This window comes from Marmota monax, unplaced genomic scaffold (genome assembly GCF_021218885.2).
Source record: "Marmota monax isolate L192 unplaced genomic scaffold, Marmota_monax_Labrador192_F-V1.1 WCK01_AAM20220418_F8-fsc00178, whole genome shotgun sequence".
NCBI classification, from domain to species: Eukaryota; Metazoa; Chordata; class Mammalia; order Rodentia; family Sciuridae; genus Marmota; species Marmota monax.
Window position 1 is genome coordinate 2,566,999 of NW_026694501.1, and position 18,772 is coordinate 2,585,770.

An 18,772-nucleotide genomic window follows, 5' to 3' on the forward strand; every position below is an offset into this window, starting at 1 on the left:
CTAACACATCATAAGTAGCAAATTTGTTTTAAACTTTTGTTTGATCCTGGGTTTAATCCTGTTATAGAATTGCATACGAGTTTGCATGTGTGTATTTTGAAAAATAGTTACTTTTGGTCATTTTTTTTTCATTTTATAATTTGTGCAAGGAAGTAGTATATCCAGAGAATTAAACTTGGCTGGGAACATTACAGGAAGACTAAGCAAGTGCCTGCTATGTACTCACATGATCCTAAAAATGTGACCAGGGGATTTTCTTCATTCTGTAGGTCCTGTTAAATATCCTAAAGCCTTCCCTTCTTTGTGCTTCATGCAGATGACCCCTGAGAGTTTTTCAGTATCTGGGGGTTCTGGGTATCCTATTTTGAAAGCCAGACAACTAGATGATTATGATAATCCTTTCTTTAAATTTGACTTTTAATTTCCTCAATGAGACAATTCTATGTTCTTTGTGTCTGATCATTTGTTTTGCAAGAGCAGAGAGAAATATTCTGTTGCATAAGGTAAAATGTTACTATTCATTGTATGATCTTGGGCAGGAAAAGTCATGTGCTTACAGATAACTAAAGATGATTGTCCACTAGCAATTTCTTCCACTAAAGAATCCTTTAAAGCACTTTTGAAGCCAATAAATCAGCCTTCAACACTTCTCCACAGAAGGATTTTTAAAATCTTATAACTGTGTATTATTAACAATCCCTGGTAATAAGGATAGGCATTCTACCCCTTCAAAATCAAAGATGAAAACTCACACACTATCCCAGGAAAAGATGAAGAAAAAATGGAGGATTTTTCTTGTGCTAGGTTTGTCAGCCAGCCAAGTTCTTTTCTGTGCTACATTTAATACAGATCCATGCATGTAGTCATTTACTGAGCTAAATCGAATTGAATTTCCAGTGCTTTCTTTGGTCAGACTTTATATTTTCAAAATGAAGACATCTCAAAGAATGTCTAAATCTCCTTCTTTTGGGGCCCGCCTTGCCATCGCCCACCTCGTCTCCTGTGCCTGCTCTGTGCCAGCCTTGTGCTCTGCAGAGCAGTTAGGAACAGGTGCGGCGCGGGCTCAGGGTGCTTGTGGCTGCTTTATCAATGCCACAAACAGGACTGGACACTCTTTATTTAGGCAGATGGCCTTAGGGAAGGGCACGGCCAGATTCCAAATGGCCATTGCTGGGTGTGTGCACATAGAAAGACTCTTTGGCATCAGTAAGATGACTGTTTGGGGGCATTCCATGCTTGGCAGATGATGCTGATATCACAGCTGTCGGATGGGAGCGGAGGGTGGGCTCCTGGTTTTCCCCTCCCGTGCTGGGCCAACAGTCTCGGGGCCAGGCTTGGGGGACAGCTTCTTCCTCAGGCAGGGCAGGCCATGTATTTCCTGGGGAGGGTCAGTTCCTCACAGAGTATACAGTCATTGTCAGGACATTGCAACCCCAAGCTTGCGTTTCAGTGACTTGTTATTCACCTCAACAAACCTGAACAACCACTGTGACCTGTTTTCATGTGGACTCATGGAGAATTCTGAAAGGGGTTGACCTTTGTCTTTACTTGCAAGAGGGAAAGCATCAACCCTTTATCAGGGGAGACAGGAAAGCTGCAGAAGGAGTTAGAATGGGTAGGCAAGGCGGTCCAGACATTTGGGTTATACAGAGAAAACCACCATATAGCTGATGCTTCCTAATTCCAATGTCACAAAGGAACATCAGGACACCTTTTGCTGTTTGAGGAAAATGTGGAAGTATATGAGAAAGGATTAAGATACTGATATTGAAGGACAAACATCAAAACCAGAAATGGGCATTTGAAAGCATTATCAGGGTAGAAATGCTTTTCATACTTGAAATCACGTGGTCTGGGATGGTGGTCTGGAATGACTGTGGAGATGGACAGTCTGTCACCTGGATGCTGGGAATTAGGGAGCTTATGCACCTCAGCCAAGTTTCTTGTTAACCCCTTGGGGTGATGAGATGACTTAGACACCTGGTAATTCAAAGGATGAGACCAGCTTCAGGCCCAGGTGTGTTAAAGGAAGTAACAACTGCTTTTGCTGTAGTCTCTTTCTTTTGTGCTGATGGAGGCAAAGCTTTGGCTTGTCCCCTGGCACATGTCTGTTTGCTCGGTCCCATTCTGTGAATTTCCCTCTGGGGCAACGGTTTCCTGGACTGTGATTGCTGATCAGGGCCATGAGTAGAGCAAATTATCATGAGCCATGGAAATCCTCTGCCACGTAGGACAAACAGCCTGATGCCCAGCCTCCTGTGGACACTCTGTTCCTCCTGCATTAGAGATGTTTTGTAAATGTGGAGTGATGTGAGCCTCCTAAAAAATCTAGACTAAGAAAGGCCAATGGAATTAAAAGGAATAGAACAATTGCCATGAGATTATATCCCTCACTTAGTTACTTAGAAGCCAGGGGACATAGTTCTGAGGTCACTTTCCTCCAGTTGAGAGATCACGTGGCTCACACAGAGGCGCTCCATGTCATGCCTGTCTTCCTCCAGACAAAGAGGAGTGTGGCATTGCTCAGAGCAGGAGAAGGGTACGGTACATGGAGGCAACAGAAGACCCAGAGCAGGAAGGGATTAGGAAAGAATTGCTGTCCTGGTGGCACCCACGTCTCCTCTGCATCTGGGCCTGCGCTTCTGCATCCAGAAATCTCCAGCCTGTCAACAGCCATGGGCCACTGACGTCAAAGGGGACTCTGTGTGAGAGAACAGGCCTGGGTACAAATACTTGGCGATGGTGCCTTTCTAAAGCATCTGTGCTTTAATAGTGGCTATAGAAACAGGCTTTCAGGTGAAATCAGAAGCCCGACTTTCCAACAGGGAATGGAATACTTCCCCAAAGCCCAGGCCTTAACCTTTTTAGAGCCCTGGTGTGTTGGAGATGGGTGGAACACAAAAAAATTATTCATAAAAATGATTTGTGCCTGGCCTACCTACCAGCCAGAAGGTCTTCTTACAGTAGAAATAGCCTCCTAATTTTAATGATCTATAGAAGAGCAGTTTGGGTTTCCTCAGAGCTTCTCGTAAGCAAGACCAGACATTTTGGGCCATGCTCTAACTCCTGTCCAGACAAATCTAGGGATCAAGAGGCCAGATCAAATATAAATTTGGTGAAATTTTTCTGGAAAACCTTGAACTTCAAATTGAAGTTAATACACTTCCCCCAACTCCCATATCTTCCTCTTTAAAAAAAAAAATCTGTTTTCTTCTGAGAATTAGAGCTAAGGCTGGTAAATGAATGTTTTCACTCACATGAAATCCTAGTTATCCTGAAGTTTCTGAAAGGGTCTGCCGTGTGCCTTGCAGTGTGCTGCCTCTTGTCCTATTTGGGAATTTATCTAGAAAAGCTGTTACATTACAGTGTGAGAAGGCTTTCCTTTATGTGAGTGTAGTTTTTCTGACATCCTCAGTCTGACATTTTTCATAAATGTCAAGTGCTAAAATCAACCTTGTTCAATATTACATAGGAAATAGTTGCAAAGAGTTTTAATTGCAAACATTTTTTGAAATGTTACTACTTTTCTTTCTCAGATTTTTCCATGGGTGTTTTTTTCCCTGCCCTCTCCCACCAATGCTTTTCAGTTTAAATGTGTCTGACAGATTCTCAGAACCTATTTCCAGTGGGGTGTTCACATGCGACATGTGGAGAAGGGACCCAAAGCCCTAGAGGAAGAATTCCACATGCACATTTCAAACTCCATTCTGAGCTTGGAACCTCTCAGCCAGGGCAAGTGGGAAGGAATGAGTAGGAGAAGAAGCAGAGACAGAGTGGTGGTTTCTCCAGGGAGAGAGGTGGCTGTCCTGAGTGCCCCCTCACATGGCTCTTCTGTGTCCTTGTTGGAGACATTCTGGGTCATGCTCTAACTCCTGTCCAGACAAATCTAGGAATCAAGAGGCCAGACCAAATATGAATTTGGTGGAATTTTTCTGGAAAACCTTGAACTTCAAATTGGAGTAAATACACTTCTCCCAACTCTCATATCTCCCTCTTTAAAAAAAAATCTGTTTTCTTCTGAGAATTAGAGCTAAGGCAGGTAAGTGAATCTTTTCACTCACGTGACATATTATTATGTGGTACAATAAATCTTCATTAATTTCAGGGAGTTTTCAGATAAGTAATATGTCAAGATTATTACTGGCCATGGAAAGACAGAATGAATTCCCATAGTTTTATTCTTTTTCTAAACTCTCTGTGTTACTAGCATCTACTATTTGCTCAGTATAGTAGGAATTTAATTTGCCTTTCATTCCACATCTCCCCACAAATAGTCAATTTGATCAGAAACAACTAGAATGGCTAAAGATTTTTTTTTTTTTTGGCTTTTTAACTCAATCGTATAATTTTTATGAGACTTTTTTTTCTTCACATTTTCTTGTTACGGAAAAAGGCACATTTGGTATAGTCTCATTAGAATTACCATATTGACTTATGCTCAGAGCTTGTTCTAGAAATAATTTTTACTTTCTATAACTAAAGGCCTGGTAGAGAGGGGCAGGTGACTTACTTGACTGGACTCTTAAAGCAGGAAACTTCCTTAATGTGAATGAGTAAAAGTCTAGATTCATCTTCTGTTCAAGTGGTTCAGTCCTAGGACTGTGGGATGACTGGTGCCACCTGGTGGAGAGTTGTAGTAAGACACTGAGCTAATCATTTCCTCACTTTAGTTCTTCGAACTAGGAGGCGCCATGGGAGATGATTCTTTTGCTTCTTGGCCATCCTGAAATAACTCGGTCACATGCAACGCTTTAAAAGGCTTCAGAGAGTGATAGTTTCTAGACATGAGCAGTAGCTCATGCCAGAGCTTAAGAAGGACGATGATAGCAAACACAGCCTAGTGTTTATCAGGTGTTGCTATGTTTCAAGTATGGTGCCAGGTGTCGTATCTCACTCTGTTCCTCAAGACTGTTTTCTGAAGGGACACTTGCCCTTCATTTCTATTTTCCCAGTGAAGACGCTTAGATGAAGAAGTAACAAAACTTCTCAAGTGTACTGAGTAAAGTGTAGAGTTTTCTGGCCACTAAAACTTTAGGGTGAGATTTGAACCGGTGTGGTCAGAATCTAGGCTTGTGCCCATCAACAATATCCTGAGGGCTGGGACTGGGGCTCAGTGGTAGAGCACTTGCCTAGCATGTGTGAGGCACTGGATTTGATTTGACTCAGCACCACGTATAAACAAATAAACAAGTAAAAGTCCATCAATAACTAATAAATATTTAAAAAAAAAACAATATCCTGAAAATCAGTTACTGTGAGTAATAACATTCAATGAAACCCTGCTTTCCAGGTTAAATCCTAATTGTAAGGATGCATAAAACCTCAGGATCATAATTGTCAATAGAGAACAGAGTATTGAGTATACAGATGAGTAATGCTGACAATTATCATGCCAACCTAAGAAAGTCAGAAATGTTTGGGAAATCCAATATGCTTTATGTGGGTTCAAAAATACGAATCTGGAAAAATGAAAGAGAAGAGGCAATTAATGAATTTGGAAGGTGGTGTGGAAAATTCAAATTAATGAATTTGGAATGTGCAGCAGGGAATATTGGGAAATCAGATAGGTGTAACCATGATATTACTATGTAAGGGATTACAGTTGTCTCAGACAATTGGAGAAAAATCAGCAGGAAACAAGTTCTGAGAAACTGAAGAATGGAGGGAAGCATTAGTTGTTCTACATTTTTCCTGAAATATGATACATCAGAATGAGCATAAGCTTAGTATAAGAGAAAACAATAGCCTATTAATGTAAAGAAGAAAGAACTAATTGTTACAAAACACAATCCAAACTATTTTTTAAAAATTGAGCTTATTTTCCCAGAAAAACTATCTCATTCTTTAATGAATGCAGTAATTATGAGATTGCTTTGGATATATGTTACAATATGATGATAAGTTTTACGTTTTAACAAATGTAGAATTGGCATTCCCCCTTTTTCTTTATCTAACATGTAGAGAGAAGTGTACGTGCTGGACCTTGGGATCCGGCTCTGAGAGCAAGTCAGCCTGCCGGATCCCCATCCTTTGCTAGTATGATACCTGGGTCCTCCTGGGGACTGAGAAAGGCCTCAAGCACCGCAATTCTTAAGGTTTCTAGCACATAAAAGGGGAAAACAGGCTTGCAAATACTTGGCATTTTAAAAGTGCTTGTATTTAATTACTTAATGCTCTATACTTAAAAAAAATGCATAGGTGAAATGACCCTATATGTGATAGTCCCCTGCCACACTCAGGGAGTATATTTTAAGATGGCCCATGAATTCCTGAAAACTATACATAATATGTTTTTTTTTTTCCTATGCATGTGTCCTGATGATAAAGTTTAATTTCTAAATTAACCCATTTTGTCCCATTGTTACAGATGTGGAACATCTAAAACACTTACATATAGTATATAATATAATTATACAATAATGATAATATAATTATGTAATTAATAATTGTAATGATGATTAATATTAATTAACATAATAATATATATGTTCTAGATTAACATTTCCAACCTATATTAATGCTCCTGTGTTAATTTTATTGAAATATTTATAAAATTAAAAACCTGAGGCATAATGGGTTAAGCACAGTAAGAAATTGAGAGCAATAACTACCAAATAAAATGGAACAATTGCAACAATATACTGTAATAAAAGTCATTTAAAATTTATGAATTAGTTATTTCTAGAATTTTCAATTCAATATGTTTGGCCTACAGTTGACCTTGGGAATCTGAAACCATTGAAAACAAAACCACAGGTAATAGGGGACTGTTATAGAATATCATTTGCAGATATCATCCAAAGTCTAATTGGGAGTCTTTCCTGAATGCAGGACTCAAATCCAATAATCCCCATGGGCCCCAGGGCATAGTGTGAAGGAGCACTCCCAGGAGGTGAAGCCGCCTGCCGGTCTTCACAAAGCCAGCTTCTTCTCCTTTTTAGTCCCCTAATTGAGGGTCCCCAAGTATTCTGAGAGTCACTTCTCTTTCCAAAGGAGTCCAGGAAAAAAATGGTGAGAGAGTGAGTGATGTTGTGTTCCCAGGTTGAGACCTGTTGACAGTGTGCATTTTACACTGAAGCTGCATGATGTTCATTTACATGTCATTTTAAAATGTTTCCAGTAATAATGAAAGTTTTAAAATGAATGAAGGGACTAAAAACAACCAGTCACAAAACAATCCTTGTGTCTCAGGCACTTGGAAAACTTAATCACTCTGAGTGCTTTTAAGCAACTGTCAAAAGTTTTGTTTGGAAAACTGTTGTTTGAGGGAAGATAATTAAGGCAATTTTTAAAAGAACTGTGTTCTCAGTCAGCTTTAGCAAGTCTCATTGAAGAGAAGGGAAGGACCTTTAGCCTGTGGACTTCAGGTCTCTACCTACTCTATCAGTAGGACCTGGTGTTCTTAGTGCAATTAAAAAAAAAAAAACTATTTGTCTAAGCAAATGCTGTCCATCATTTCAAAACTCTCTATATATTTTAGAACATAGCAAAGCAACATATCCCTAGTTGCTTAATTCTTAATAGTTGAAATCAAGAAGCAACTCAATTGTTCATCAGAAGATGACCAGATAGACAAGTTGGGATGTACTCAGGCAATGGAGTAGCACCTCCAAGGCACAGATGAATTTTCAGTCGTTATGGTGAGTAAAAAAGCTGAAAGCATCAGGCAGCATATCATTATGATTTCACTTACAGGATGTTGTAAGGGCAAAACTAAGCCATTGTGATAGAGGCTTTGGTGGGTGGGGAAATGATGGGCATACAGGACCTCTCTGAGTGAGGAGTACATTGTTAGTGGGTTGGGACTACACTGGTGTTTACATTTGTCAAAATTTATCAAATCACACACTGGGAATATGTACATTTTACTCTATAAAACATACATCAATTAAATGAATAAGAAAGAGAGACAAGAGATGGGAATGTCTTCACCCATTAGAAAAACCTTCAGACTATTGGGGTTTAATATAATACCTTCAAATATCAAGAATAGGCTCATTGAATGAGTGCTCATATGAGAAAGATTAAAACCTGCAAAACCTCCCCACAGGCATGTTGTTAGTTGGCTGTTCAGTGTCCAGCACGCAGATGTAGGAAAAGCATTCATGATCACTGCTCCTCTGATTTTTTTTTTTTTTTTTTTTTTTTTAGTACTGAGGATTAAACCCAGGGGCACTTAACCACGGAGCCACATCCCCACCCCGCTTTTAAATTGTTTATTTAGAGACAGGCTCTCCTTAAGTTGCTCAGGGCCTTGCTCAGCCTTGCTCAGCCTTGCTCAGCCGCTGAGGCTGGCTTTGAACTTGTGATCCTCCTGCCTGTGTACTTGAGTGGCTGGGATTACAGGCGTGCGCCACTACACCCAGCCATGATTACCATGCTTAATGAATTGCTATGCTTCTTCTTAGAAAATTAGAGCAAACACATCCCTTGTAATTTTTCTCTTGGCTAAAAGTTCACCACTCTACTAAGGCTGCTCTCCTTGACATTCTCACACCCCCAGATTTTGTCTTTGTCTCTGTACTTCACACAAACTCCCCTGCTAGCTCACCAGCAGTTCCACCTAAAATTTTACCTGCCGCCCCCGCCACTGTCTCCTTATTTTTGCCCTATTTCTGGGAGGTCCTGAATGTCTCCATCCTAACGGCCACACCTGCCTTCGAGTTCTAGTCTAAGATGTGCCACAGGAGAAATGTGTGACCCTGGTGGACAACTAATCAGAGAAAGCCTCATTCTCATCTTCTGAAAATAGCCTCAATGAGTAAGCTGATGCTATCATCTCTGGATTGTATGATGTTTACTTCATACTTCTATGTGGATGCGCTTGCTGGATCACATCCTGTGTCTAGTGTGGTTGCACCCTCCAAGTAAAGACCATTTTCTAATTCTAAATTTCTTTCCACCTTCACTTCCTTCATAACACATTTTTTTTGTTTTAAATTACAACATCCAATGGCCTTTCTTAAGCCTATTGGAAGTTGACATGAGTTGCCACTGTATTTGTCTGGAAGCCAAAGAAGGGGCTTGAATTGATGCTTCTTCCCCAAGCAGCTGATCACTGCCTTTGATTTAATCTAAATCACATTCAGAGAAAGTTTAGTTATATCCAAATGGTTCAAGATCAAGTTTATCATTCTTAAGTAAATTTAAAACACCCTCTCTTTAAAACAAAAGCTTGTCTGTACAAGACAAGAATAAAGAAGTTCCATTTGTCTATATATTTTTTTTAGAAGAAAAGTTTCATTTCTGTGGCTAATTTTCTCCCAAGGGAAAGTATTTTTAAATCTGTTTTTTTTTTTTAAATAAAAGCAGTATAAAAGATTTTTACAGCATGCATTATTTTATGTCCTTGTTTTTGTGAGACATTAAGGAAGACACTTTTATTTCTCAGTGTTTGACCTGGACTTGGGGTAATTCTCATGTTTTTGTTCCGTATGGTGACTATCATATGCCATTTATGTATATTTTATATTTTGTTTTCATAGTTCAATTATATTCCTATGTCTATTTGTGATGTTATTTTATATGTCCATTGTCTCAAAAAAGAGTTCCTTTGGGAAAATTTTTTAACTTTGTAAGATAATCCACGCAAATTCATAAATTTGAATGATTTTTCCACATGGTACCAATAAGAGACTCAGTGTTCTCTTTGTGCCAATTATTCGCCCCTGGTTTTATTATGATCATAAATCTTCTTGGGCTTTGGTGTCACATTTTTTTTTCAACATGTTACTTTTTTTTATTAGTTGTAGATGGACACAGTACCGTGTTTTATTTTTATGTGGTGCTAAGGATCGAACCCAGTGCCTCACATGTGCCAGGCAAGTGTTCTACCACCGAGCACAACCCCAGCCCCTGGTGTCAAGTTTTGATTCTGCCTCCAATGACCTATTTCATGAATTTTAAAATTGGACTTTAAAAAAAATAGTATCATAAAATTTAATTGTAAATAAATTTGTGCTTTAAAAATATATGATAAAATTTAAGAATAATATTATTTAAAAACAAATTGCTACCTGAATGTTATCAATAATTTCTATTCCTGCTAAAAATCACTGGGGCAAATGAGTTGGAAATGTAACTTATCTGTTCCTTAAGCCAGTTATTGTTTCTATTTATATAAATGAGAGTCTTAAGAGATATCAAGGAATAATAGTCTTCCATTTTGTCCCAGTGGGGACATTGTACCTGGTAGGTGGACCAAATCAAGACTGTTACTGCCCATTAATAGTCACGCTGTCCCACCAAAGGGAGACAGGTACTGCTGGGTGGATACACACCCTCACTCCCCTCCTCCCCGTCTCCCCCTTCTCTATCTTCCTCCCAACCTACAAGGCCACAGACTTCTGCCACACTTTTGCTTTAAAGTCATTCATTTGGGCTTGATGAAGACTATCTCCAGATTAACATTGAAACTGCAAATCCTTTCACCCAGAGTCTCCATTTGAGTTTTGCTAATGTCCCATCAATGTCTTTGTTGCAGAAGAATCTAATCCTGAATTGTGGATTATCTTTCCTTGTTGTGTCACTGGGGTCTCCACCAAACCAGTCCTTCAGTGGCCTTCATGACCTTGACACTTGAAAAAAATAAAAGTCTTTGATTTTGTAGGATGATCTTGAATTTGGGTGTTTGCTCTTTCTTTGTGACTGAACTTGGGCTTTGCATTTTGGGGTACACTATCATAGCAGTGATGCTATGTTCTCCCCAATGCAGTCCATCGAGTGACATGTGATGTTGATTTGTCACAGCCCTGGTGATGTTAACTTTGATCACTTGAATATGGTGGTAATTCACTTCATTTCTTTAGGATAAAGTTAATATATCCCCCTTTACAACTAGCAAGTATTTTGTAGAGAGAAATTCTGAGCCTATGTAAATATCTTTTTATTCTAGTCAAATTCAACTCCTGTTTTAATGTCCCTTTTAGTTTCTTGTCTGAGTTATTAAATGAATGCCAAGTGGTGATCTCTAATTCTTCCATTTCTTCTACATTCATCATTTGGTTTACTACTATTAGGGATAGCTTTCCCTTCTCTGCATTTATTTATTCACTAATCTGTTTATATTTCTGTGGCTTCCTATTTTATTCAATAAGATATAATGTGGCAGTATTTGATGATCGTTGTCTCAGTTTGGGCTATAGGAGGCCCCATCAAACTGGCTACTAGAAACACCTCTATGTTAACCAGCATTTTGATGCTGTTGTCAAAATAACTGACAGAAACACGGGAGAGGAGGAGAAGTTTATTTTGGGCTCACACTTTCAGAGGTTGAATCCGTGGTTGGCTGACTCCATTTCCCTGGGCCTGAGGTGAGGAAGAACATCATGGTAGAAAGGGTGGTGAAGGGAGGTTGCTCATTCATGATGGCCAGGAAGCAGAAAGAGGAAGGAGAAGGGGCCACCAGGAAGATGAACCCTTCCAGGGCACACCCCCCGCCCCACTTGCTTAAGTCACCTCCCACGCAGTAGTCCTGTCAAGCTAGGAGGGACTGAGTGGGCTACAGGTCTCACAATCCAATCATTTCACCTCTGAACACTCCTGTGTTCACCCAGGAGCTTTGGGGAAACACCTCCCATCCATCTTTCTTCCAACACGTCTTTACTTTCTGATATTACAAGATGTCCAGGGTCATTGTGCACATCTTGACATAGCCTGGCTTCAGTTATTTCCTTGAGAAGTCAAGGTCTGGACACTCGGTATACCCATGCTACTGGTGATGATGCTTTTAGACCCTCTCAGAGAACAGAGCCAGAACATATTAGACATGCATGTTTTAAAAGAAACACATAGACACTTTTGCTTCTACATTTGCTTCTCTCCTGTCTAATCTATCCATCCATCCATCCATCCATCACTCTCTTTCCATTCATCCAATGGAAATCATGAATTCACACTGATACATTCAATTTTAGTCCAATGCCATAGGGCTTATTCTAGCTTTCCATCCCTTTCAAATTTGTAACTAAATTTTCTGGTGATAGGACACATGACGCGAATTAGTTTTAAAGCATTTATTTCTGTATCAGTGCAGCTATAAATAGTAGCCTCTGCCTCTTGTCTTGGCTACAGACCTCATGTAAGGCCCTGTGATAAATTCTTGCTGCATTATCAGCTAAACCTTTGCCCTTTGGTGTAAACACTTTACCAATGTTGGTTAGCTCGTTTTCCATCTCTCTCTCTCTCTCGCTCGGCTCTCTCTCTCTCTCTTTCTCAACACACACACTCACATGCACACATATACACACATACCACAAGCACCACTTGTCATTTAATGGGTAGGGAGGCACTGACTACTTTACCCCATGGGTGAGATATAATCATAAACTGATTTGATACAAATTAAATGGACTGCATCTTCAATTAGTAAACAAGTTAAAGGCTGTTGTAATAGAAATGACTATTCTTCAATGCTTTTCTAATTTGATTCCTTCTCAAATAATGACAATGTTTAAATGTAAGTTAATTCTTCATTATTAAGAATCATCTATGTGATTACCCGCAATACACTTTTAATCATCTTAATTGAGTTGAGTTTTACAACTTTTGATGTGTATAGAGCTACTGGCTTTTCACAAGGGCGATTTCCCTTTATCATAAGATATATGAAAGCATGAGATTCACATCATGTAAAAAAGATGAAAACCACAACACTAAGGTGTGCACGGTGTTTGCATAAGCCAAAAGATATTTTGCAAATAACTAAGCCAGACCTTCACTTACCAGAGAACAGTGTGTATGTATTTGCTGGAAAATGTATTGGAAGGCAGAGTCACTGGACTGCACACAGCATGGCCATATTGTCAAAATCTGCTGCACAGCTTTCTAAGGAGTTGGTCTGCTGACATCTATGACTTTACTATTTCTTTGTGAGATACTTGTTGTTCAGTGGCTTTCTCTTTCTGATCTGTGCACCAGTGGTTGCATGCACACTGGAGATTACTATGTGAAAGATGGTTCTTATTAGTGAAGCATCTGTGCTGATTCCTCCTTGCTCTGCACCTGGTATCCTGATTATGAGAAAAGTCTAAGCTCTAGGACTGGCACACCGAAGCGTATTTACGAACCTTTCTTCTGTGTTAAGGCCTCAAGATTCTTTATAAAATTGATCGCTCAGTTGGGGTGAGGCATCCGCAGTACAGTAGGAATGCAATTAATATGCAAAGCGTGATAGATGGCCAGGCTCTTAAAAGCTGATCTCTTCTATCAGTAAGCCTCTGTTTCTGCTCTGAGTAGCAGAGTTGCGTTACTTTTGAGACATATTAGCATTAGAACATGGAGATTTTATACCCCCTAGAGTTTGGATTTGCAATGCCCCTAAAGGCCATGTAATAAAAGTTTGATTGGCAGCCTGTGGTGCTACTGAGAAGTGGTAGAACTTTTAGGAGGTGGGGTCTAATGGGAGGATTCCTCAGAATGGGGGGTCCCTGGAGGCGATATTGGGACCCTGGCCCATTCCCTGTTTTTGCCTCCTGGCCACCATGAGCTGAGCCTTTTTTCTTTGCCACACACTTTTGCCATGATCTTCTGCTTCACTGCAGATACAACAGCAACAGATGTTGGGGATATGACTCAGTGGTTAAGCACCCCAGGGTTCAATTTCCAGAAAAAAAATCCATACTGAAGATTGATTGCACTATTTTCAAATAGTGTCTTGAAAGTTTGAGGAAGGGGTTGACGATAAATATTCTGAGGAATATAAAACCCCAGGTTCAAGATCAAGAGCCTTATGAAACAGAAGGAAGGAAATCAGGAAGGAAGGAAGGAAGGAGGGAGGGAGGAAGGAAGGGAGGGAGGGAGGGAGGAAGGGAGGGAGGGAGGGAGGCTTATTGATAGAAGTCCAAGCAAGCATGGACTTGAACTTCTGAAACCATGAGCCAGAACAATTTATTCTTATAAACTGATTGTCTCAGGCATTTTGTCACAGTGACAGAAATACCTATTGGTTTGGCTGAGTAATTCAATGAGTGTAATAATCCTTAGCATGTTCGAGTTGGGACTTTTGAACAAATAACATTTGCCTTCAGATATATTTTGCTTTGGGACACATCTGAATCCCTAGGCTGTGTGTCTTATGTGTGGAGTTTTCACTTGGTAGGAAATCAGCATAAGTGACTCTCTGTAGTCTGTAGCTTGGTGCAGAGGTGTTATTCTCCTCTGGTAATTATAGCAACAGTTACTTGAAAATTATATGGCTAAGAGGTCTTCTTCCAACTTCAGAGTTCACAAAACTGTCTGTGATATCACATGTCAAGGTCAGTGGTTCAGCGTGTAATACTTTCTCTACTCTCAAAACCAAGTATGGTTTTGCCTGGTGTATTATAGTTACATGGAAGTTGTTGATAAATTGTTATGTTGGCTTCTATTACCATCTCCCTCCCTCCCTCCCTCCCTTCCTTCCTTCCTGATTTCCTTCCTTCCGTTTCATAAGGCTCTTGATCTTGAACCTGGGGTTTTATATTCCTCAGAATATTTATAATCAACCCTCCCTCAAACTTTCAAGACACTATTTGAAAATGGTGCAATCAATCTTCAGTATGTATTTTTTTTTTTTTTTTTTACTGGAAATTGAAGCCTGGGGTGCTTAACTACTGAGTCACATCCCCAGCCCTTTTGATTTTGAGACAGGGCCTCACAAAGTTCCTTCAGATCTCACAAAGTTGCTGAGGCTGGCTTTGAACTCTCAATCGCCCTGCCTCAGCCTTCCAAGCTACTGGGATTACAGGCGTGTGCCGCCGTGCCCAGCAGTATGTACATTTCATGTTTTAAAGAATCATGGATGTTCTTCTCTCTGTGTTCAGCACTTTCTTCTCTTTCTTTGTCTGGCACCCATCTTGGCTTCTACTTTCATGGCCCTAATTAATTGCATCTCTCGATAGCTGGGTTATGATGGTATAACTACAATCAGAAAGACCTGGGCTGAAAACTAGCTCTGAAAACCACCATCTGGGTCTGTGTATTCTTAAAAATGGGAGCAGGGAGTAATGGTACATATTTTGCTGTTTTATTGTATAAATTAAGAGAGAGAATGTATTGCAGTGCTCATCCCAAACCAGGCATACAATAAAAGAACCAACAAGCGTTAGAATGCCATCCCACAAGGACTGGGATTTGGACTCGGAAGTTTTCAAACAGGCAACACACGTCTGGCTTGTGGTAAGTACTGATAAATGCACATCAGCAGTGACTATTATTCATCTGCTGAATTAGGCTTTCCCACAAGACTCTGAAAATCGAAGGTGAAGGGTGAGCCTACTACGAGTACATCATCCCATATGTGAGGCAGCTAGTGATACCTGCAGAGGCAGAGCCTCAAGTGATGGATGGGTTTCATGCAGTATTTCTGCAGCAACAAGTTCAGAAAGTGACAGTGTTTGTTTTGTCCTTCCCAGGTGTCCTGTTTTCACTGGTGGTGTTGCTGTATGTCATCTGGGTCCAGGCAGTGGCCGACATGGAAAGCTATACGAGCATGAAAATGAAAGACTGCTTGGAGTTCACCCCTTCCGTCCTGTATGGCTGGTCATTTTTCCTGGCTCCAGCTGGGATTTTTTTTTCTCTGATGGCTGGGTTGCTCTTCCTACTTGTTGGACGACATATTCAGATACATCACTAATCAAACCATTGCCACCCGCATTTTTTGAGAGATTTTTAAAACAGAGCTTATTTGTGTTTTCATAATGGTATCAACATAATGTTAGTTGATGTACCTTTTGTTATCTTGAAGGAATCATTTTACTTATTATTTCCTCTGTATGAAGGTTCTAGAATTTCTCTGAACACCAACATGTTTGCATCTTTTTTAAGTACTAGCAAGGACTTAATCTCTAGGGAGCAGGTAAATAGGCCTTCCTTTCATTTCATATTTTGGAGTTCATAGGGATTGCAAAGGTCTGACAGTAGCATGCGACCCTAACCTGGTCAAATCAAGGTTGGTTTAAAGTCTCCTTGCTCACATTCACTTCTGCCACTGATTAAGGGGAAAAAAAAACTTAGGAGAATAATTAAAGATGGAAAATAAATATCATAAAATGTATTTCATTTCTTCTCTACCCACATACATATCCATGTACCCATCGACAGTCTCCTGTAAGCAAATTATTCATTACTTAAAAATAGACTGCAGTTGTTCCTGTTAACAGGAGCCAGGGACTCCTAAGTTAAAATGGGCAACAGCAAAGGAAACCAAGAGTGTTTATTCTACTTTCTTACCAACAATAGTTTGATCACCTAACTTTATTCTCCTAACTGTACATGCTTACACAAACCTTCAACTACATTTAAAAGCAGTATATCTGTATACCAACTTCTGTATACTGCAGACGAGAATTTTATGAATTTAAAGGGGATTAATTATGTAATGTAATATGGTTTAAAATATGTAAAAAATCAAGCACCTCAGCTTAGTACATAATTCTATTTGATATTTTAAAATTCCCGCTTAAAAATTATATTGCTAAGATTTTCTGCCTGTGAAAATTTATAGATGAAACATGCTTTTAATATTCTCTAGCTATAAAGTTTCAAAATACTTCCATATGAGGATTATAATAGTCTTGCTTTATGAAAGAATATGAAATATTAACTATCCCCCAGATTTTGTGGGTTCCAATTCTTCTGCTCACTTGATTCCCTTAGTTACTGCCCCTCAATTTCTTCATCTTTACCATAGGTGTGTTAACATTTACAGATCCACAATTTTCTTTAACCTCCTGGAAGAAAAGGAATAATTTCATGTTATTCAGGAGCACAGACATTTGCATATCAAAGATGTTTGTTTGGCTCGAATGTTGATTGAAATCAAACCCATCTGAGGGGCACAGGTTGTGTTTTCATTCTGGAAGCTTCTATCAAGGAGAAATTTGGAGCAAAGGAATGGAGGAACAGCACAGTGTGAAAGCTTTGTTGGAAGCTGAGTTTCATTTTGCAACTGTGGTGAGATGGAAAGTGGGACTGAGGCAGAGGAATGATCACCTGGATATTGCTTTGGGAAAGACGGACTCTCCCTTCGAATCCATTCGCATCCAGCTGTTGCTGCAATGGAGAACTTTTGCTAGCCCTTTCTGTACATTGTTTGCTCTATCATTACTCCTGTTTCCAGGGGAGGGAACTTTGGAGAAATAGCAGAGGTCTGATCTATCTACATAATCAGGAAGGCATTTTAGTAACAGGACCTGCCTGTAAATATAATCATTTTTAAAAAGCTCCAGGGGTTTAACTGGTTTCTCAAGTCATTTCAGTGATATCATAAATGTGTTTTTGGTGGAACTTTACCTTTGTCTTTTTCTGTTTCATTTTTATATTGCTCCATTTACTTCTTGGCTTTTTTGGCTTGATTATCAGAAAATCAACTATGGGTTCTGTTATGCTTAATGCCTATGATATGGTGGCATGCCATTAAGTTTTCCCAGTGATACTGAGATGTGTTTGATTAGTTCATGTCATTTGAAAATACAATTCCTTTTCATAGAACTGTGGAGTGAAACCTTTTTCTGGAGTACTGTATGCCATTTAGAGTTCATGTACAAACCTGCTTTCGGTAAAGATTTGAATGTTTCTAAATTTCAGATGATTACCCTCAGTTTCTAATATCCTTAAGTGGCTACCATGTATTTATATCTGACTTGAAACACTATTTCCATGTGTCCTTACTATATTCATCTGTATAATGAGTGGATTGGTTACTTTTCAGAAACCCTGAATGCAAAGTGTGAATATTGTTTTTCCAACTGGGCATGGTGGCACATGCCTGCAATCCCAGTGGCTCTAGAGGTTGTGGCAGGAGAATTGTGAGTTCAAAGCCAGTCTTAGCAACTTAGTGAGGCCCTAAGTAATTCAGCAAGACCCTGTCTTTAAATAAAAGAAAGGACTGGGGATGTGGCTCAGTGGTTAAGTTCCCCTGGATTCAATCCCTATACCAAAAAAAAAAAAAAAAAAATTCCAAAGTGTTGAATTGACATTATAAAATTTCAATTTAACAAACATGATACATTTTCAGTGATGCTTCTAAAAAGAGTGATAAAAGAGGGCAAAGAATGATGGAGAATGATCCCTGGGACACTTGGGAAGGCTGTGAGTGTGTGTGTGTGAGTGAGTTTGTGTATGTGTGTGTTTGTGTGTATGTGTGTGTGTGTGTGTGTGTGAGAGAGAGAGAGAGAGAGAGAGAACATTATAAGTTTGGGCAGAAAAAGATTAATTGAGTGGCTTAAGTCAATATATTTCAGCTAAGCAAAATTTTAAAAATCAAGTTCTCTTGGGGGACAGTAATATAGTTGTGTTTCCCACATTAACTGTTTTGCTCAACTGATGATGGTGTATTCAGCCAATGTGGAACTTGATTTATATGTTCACAGAAGTTACCCAATTGGGCTTATAAAGAAACTTACAATGTCTGAGGTGCAAACATATATACGATACTAATAAAATGAGGTAGATGTGATCTGTATGTTATTGGAATTGTGGGAAAAGACCAATAGTGTCACAGCTATAAGAACAAATCTGTTTATAGGCAAAAATCAAAACCTGATTTGATTTTGGTTGGACTTCACTTGGAATGGGGAGCTCATATAAAAGACATAAAATAGAAAACTGAAAAAAAATTTTTTTTTGTTGTTATTGTTGCCAGAGATTGAACCCAGAGGGGATCAACCACTGAGCATCATCCCCAGCCCTTTTCTAATTTTTTAAAAAATTAAAAAACATCTCACTTTTAGTTTCAGATAGGGTCTTACAAAATTGCTTAGGGCTTCGCTAAGTCGCTGAGGCGGGCTTTGAA

General features: G+C 39.4%; 1 protein-coding gene across 1 annotated transcript in view; it reads left to right on the top strand.

Moving 5' to 3' along the window:
* The window catches only part of Tmem182 (transmembrane protein 182), a 58,502-nt gene extending 41,033 nt beyond the window's left edge, over positions 1-17,469 (top strand). Inside the window, exon 5 of the mRNA XM_046419967.2 lies at positions 15,393-17,469. Coding sequence (XP_046275923.1) covers positions 15,393-15,613 — 221 coding nt within the window. The 3' untranslated portion in view covers positions 15,614-17,469. The remainder of the gene's footprint in view (positions 1-15,392) is intronic.
* Positions 17,470-18,772: the final 1,303 nt, after the last annotated feature.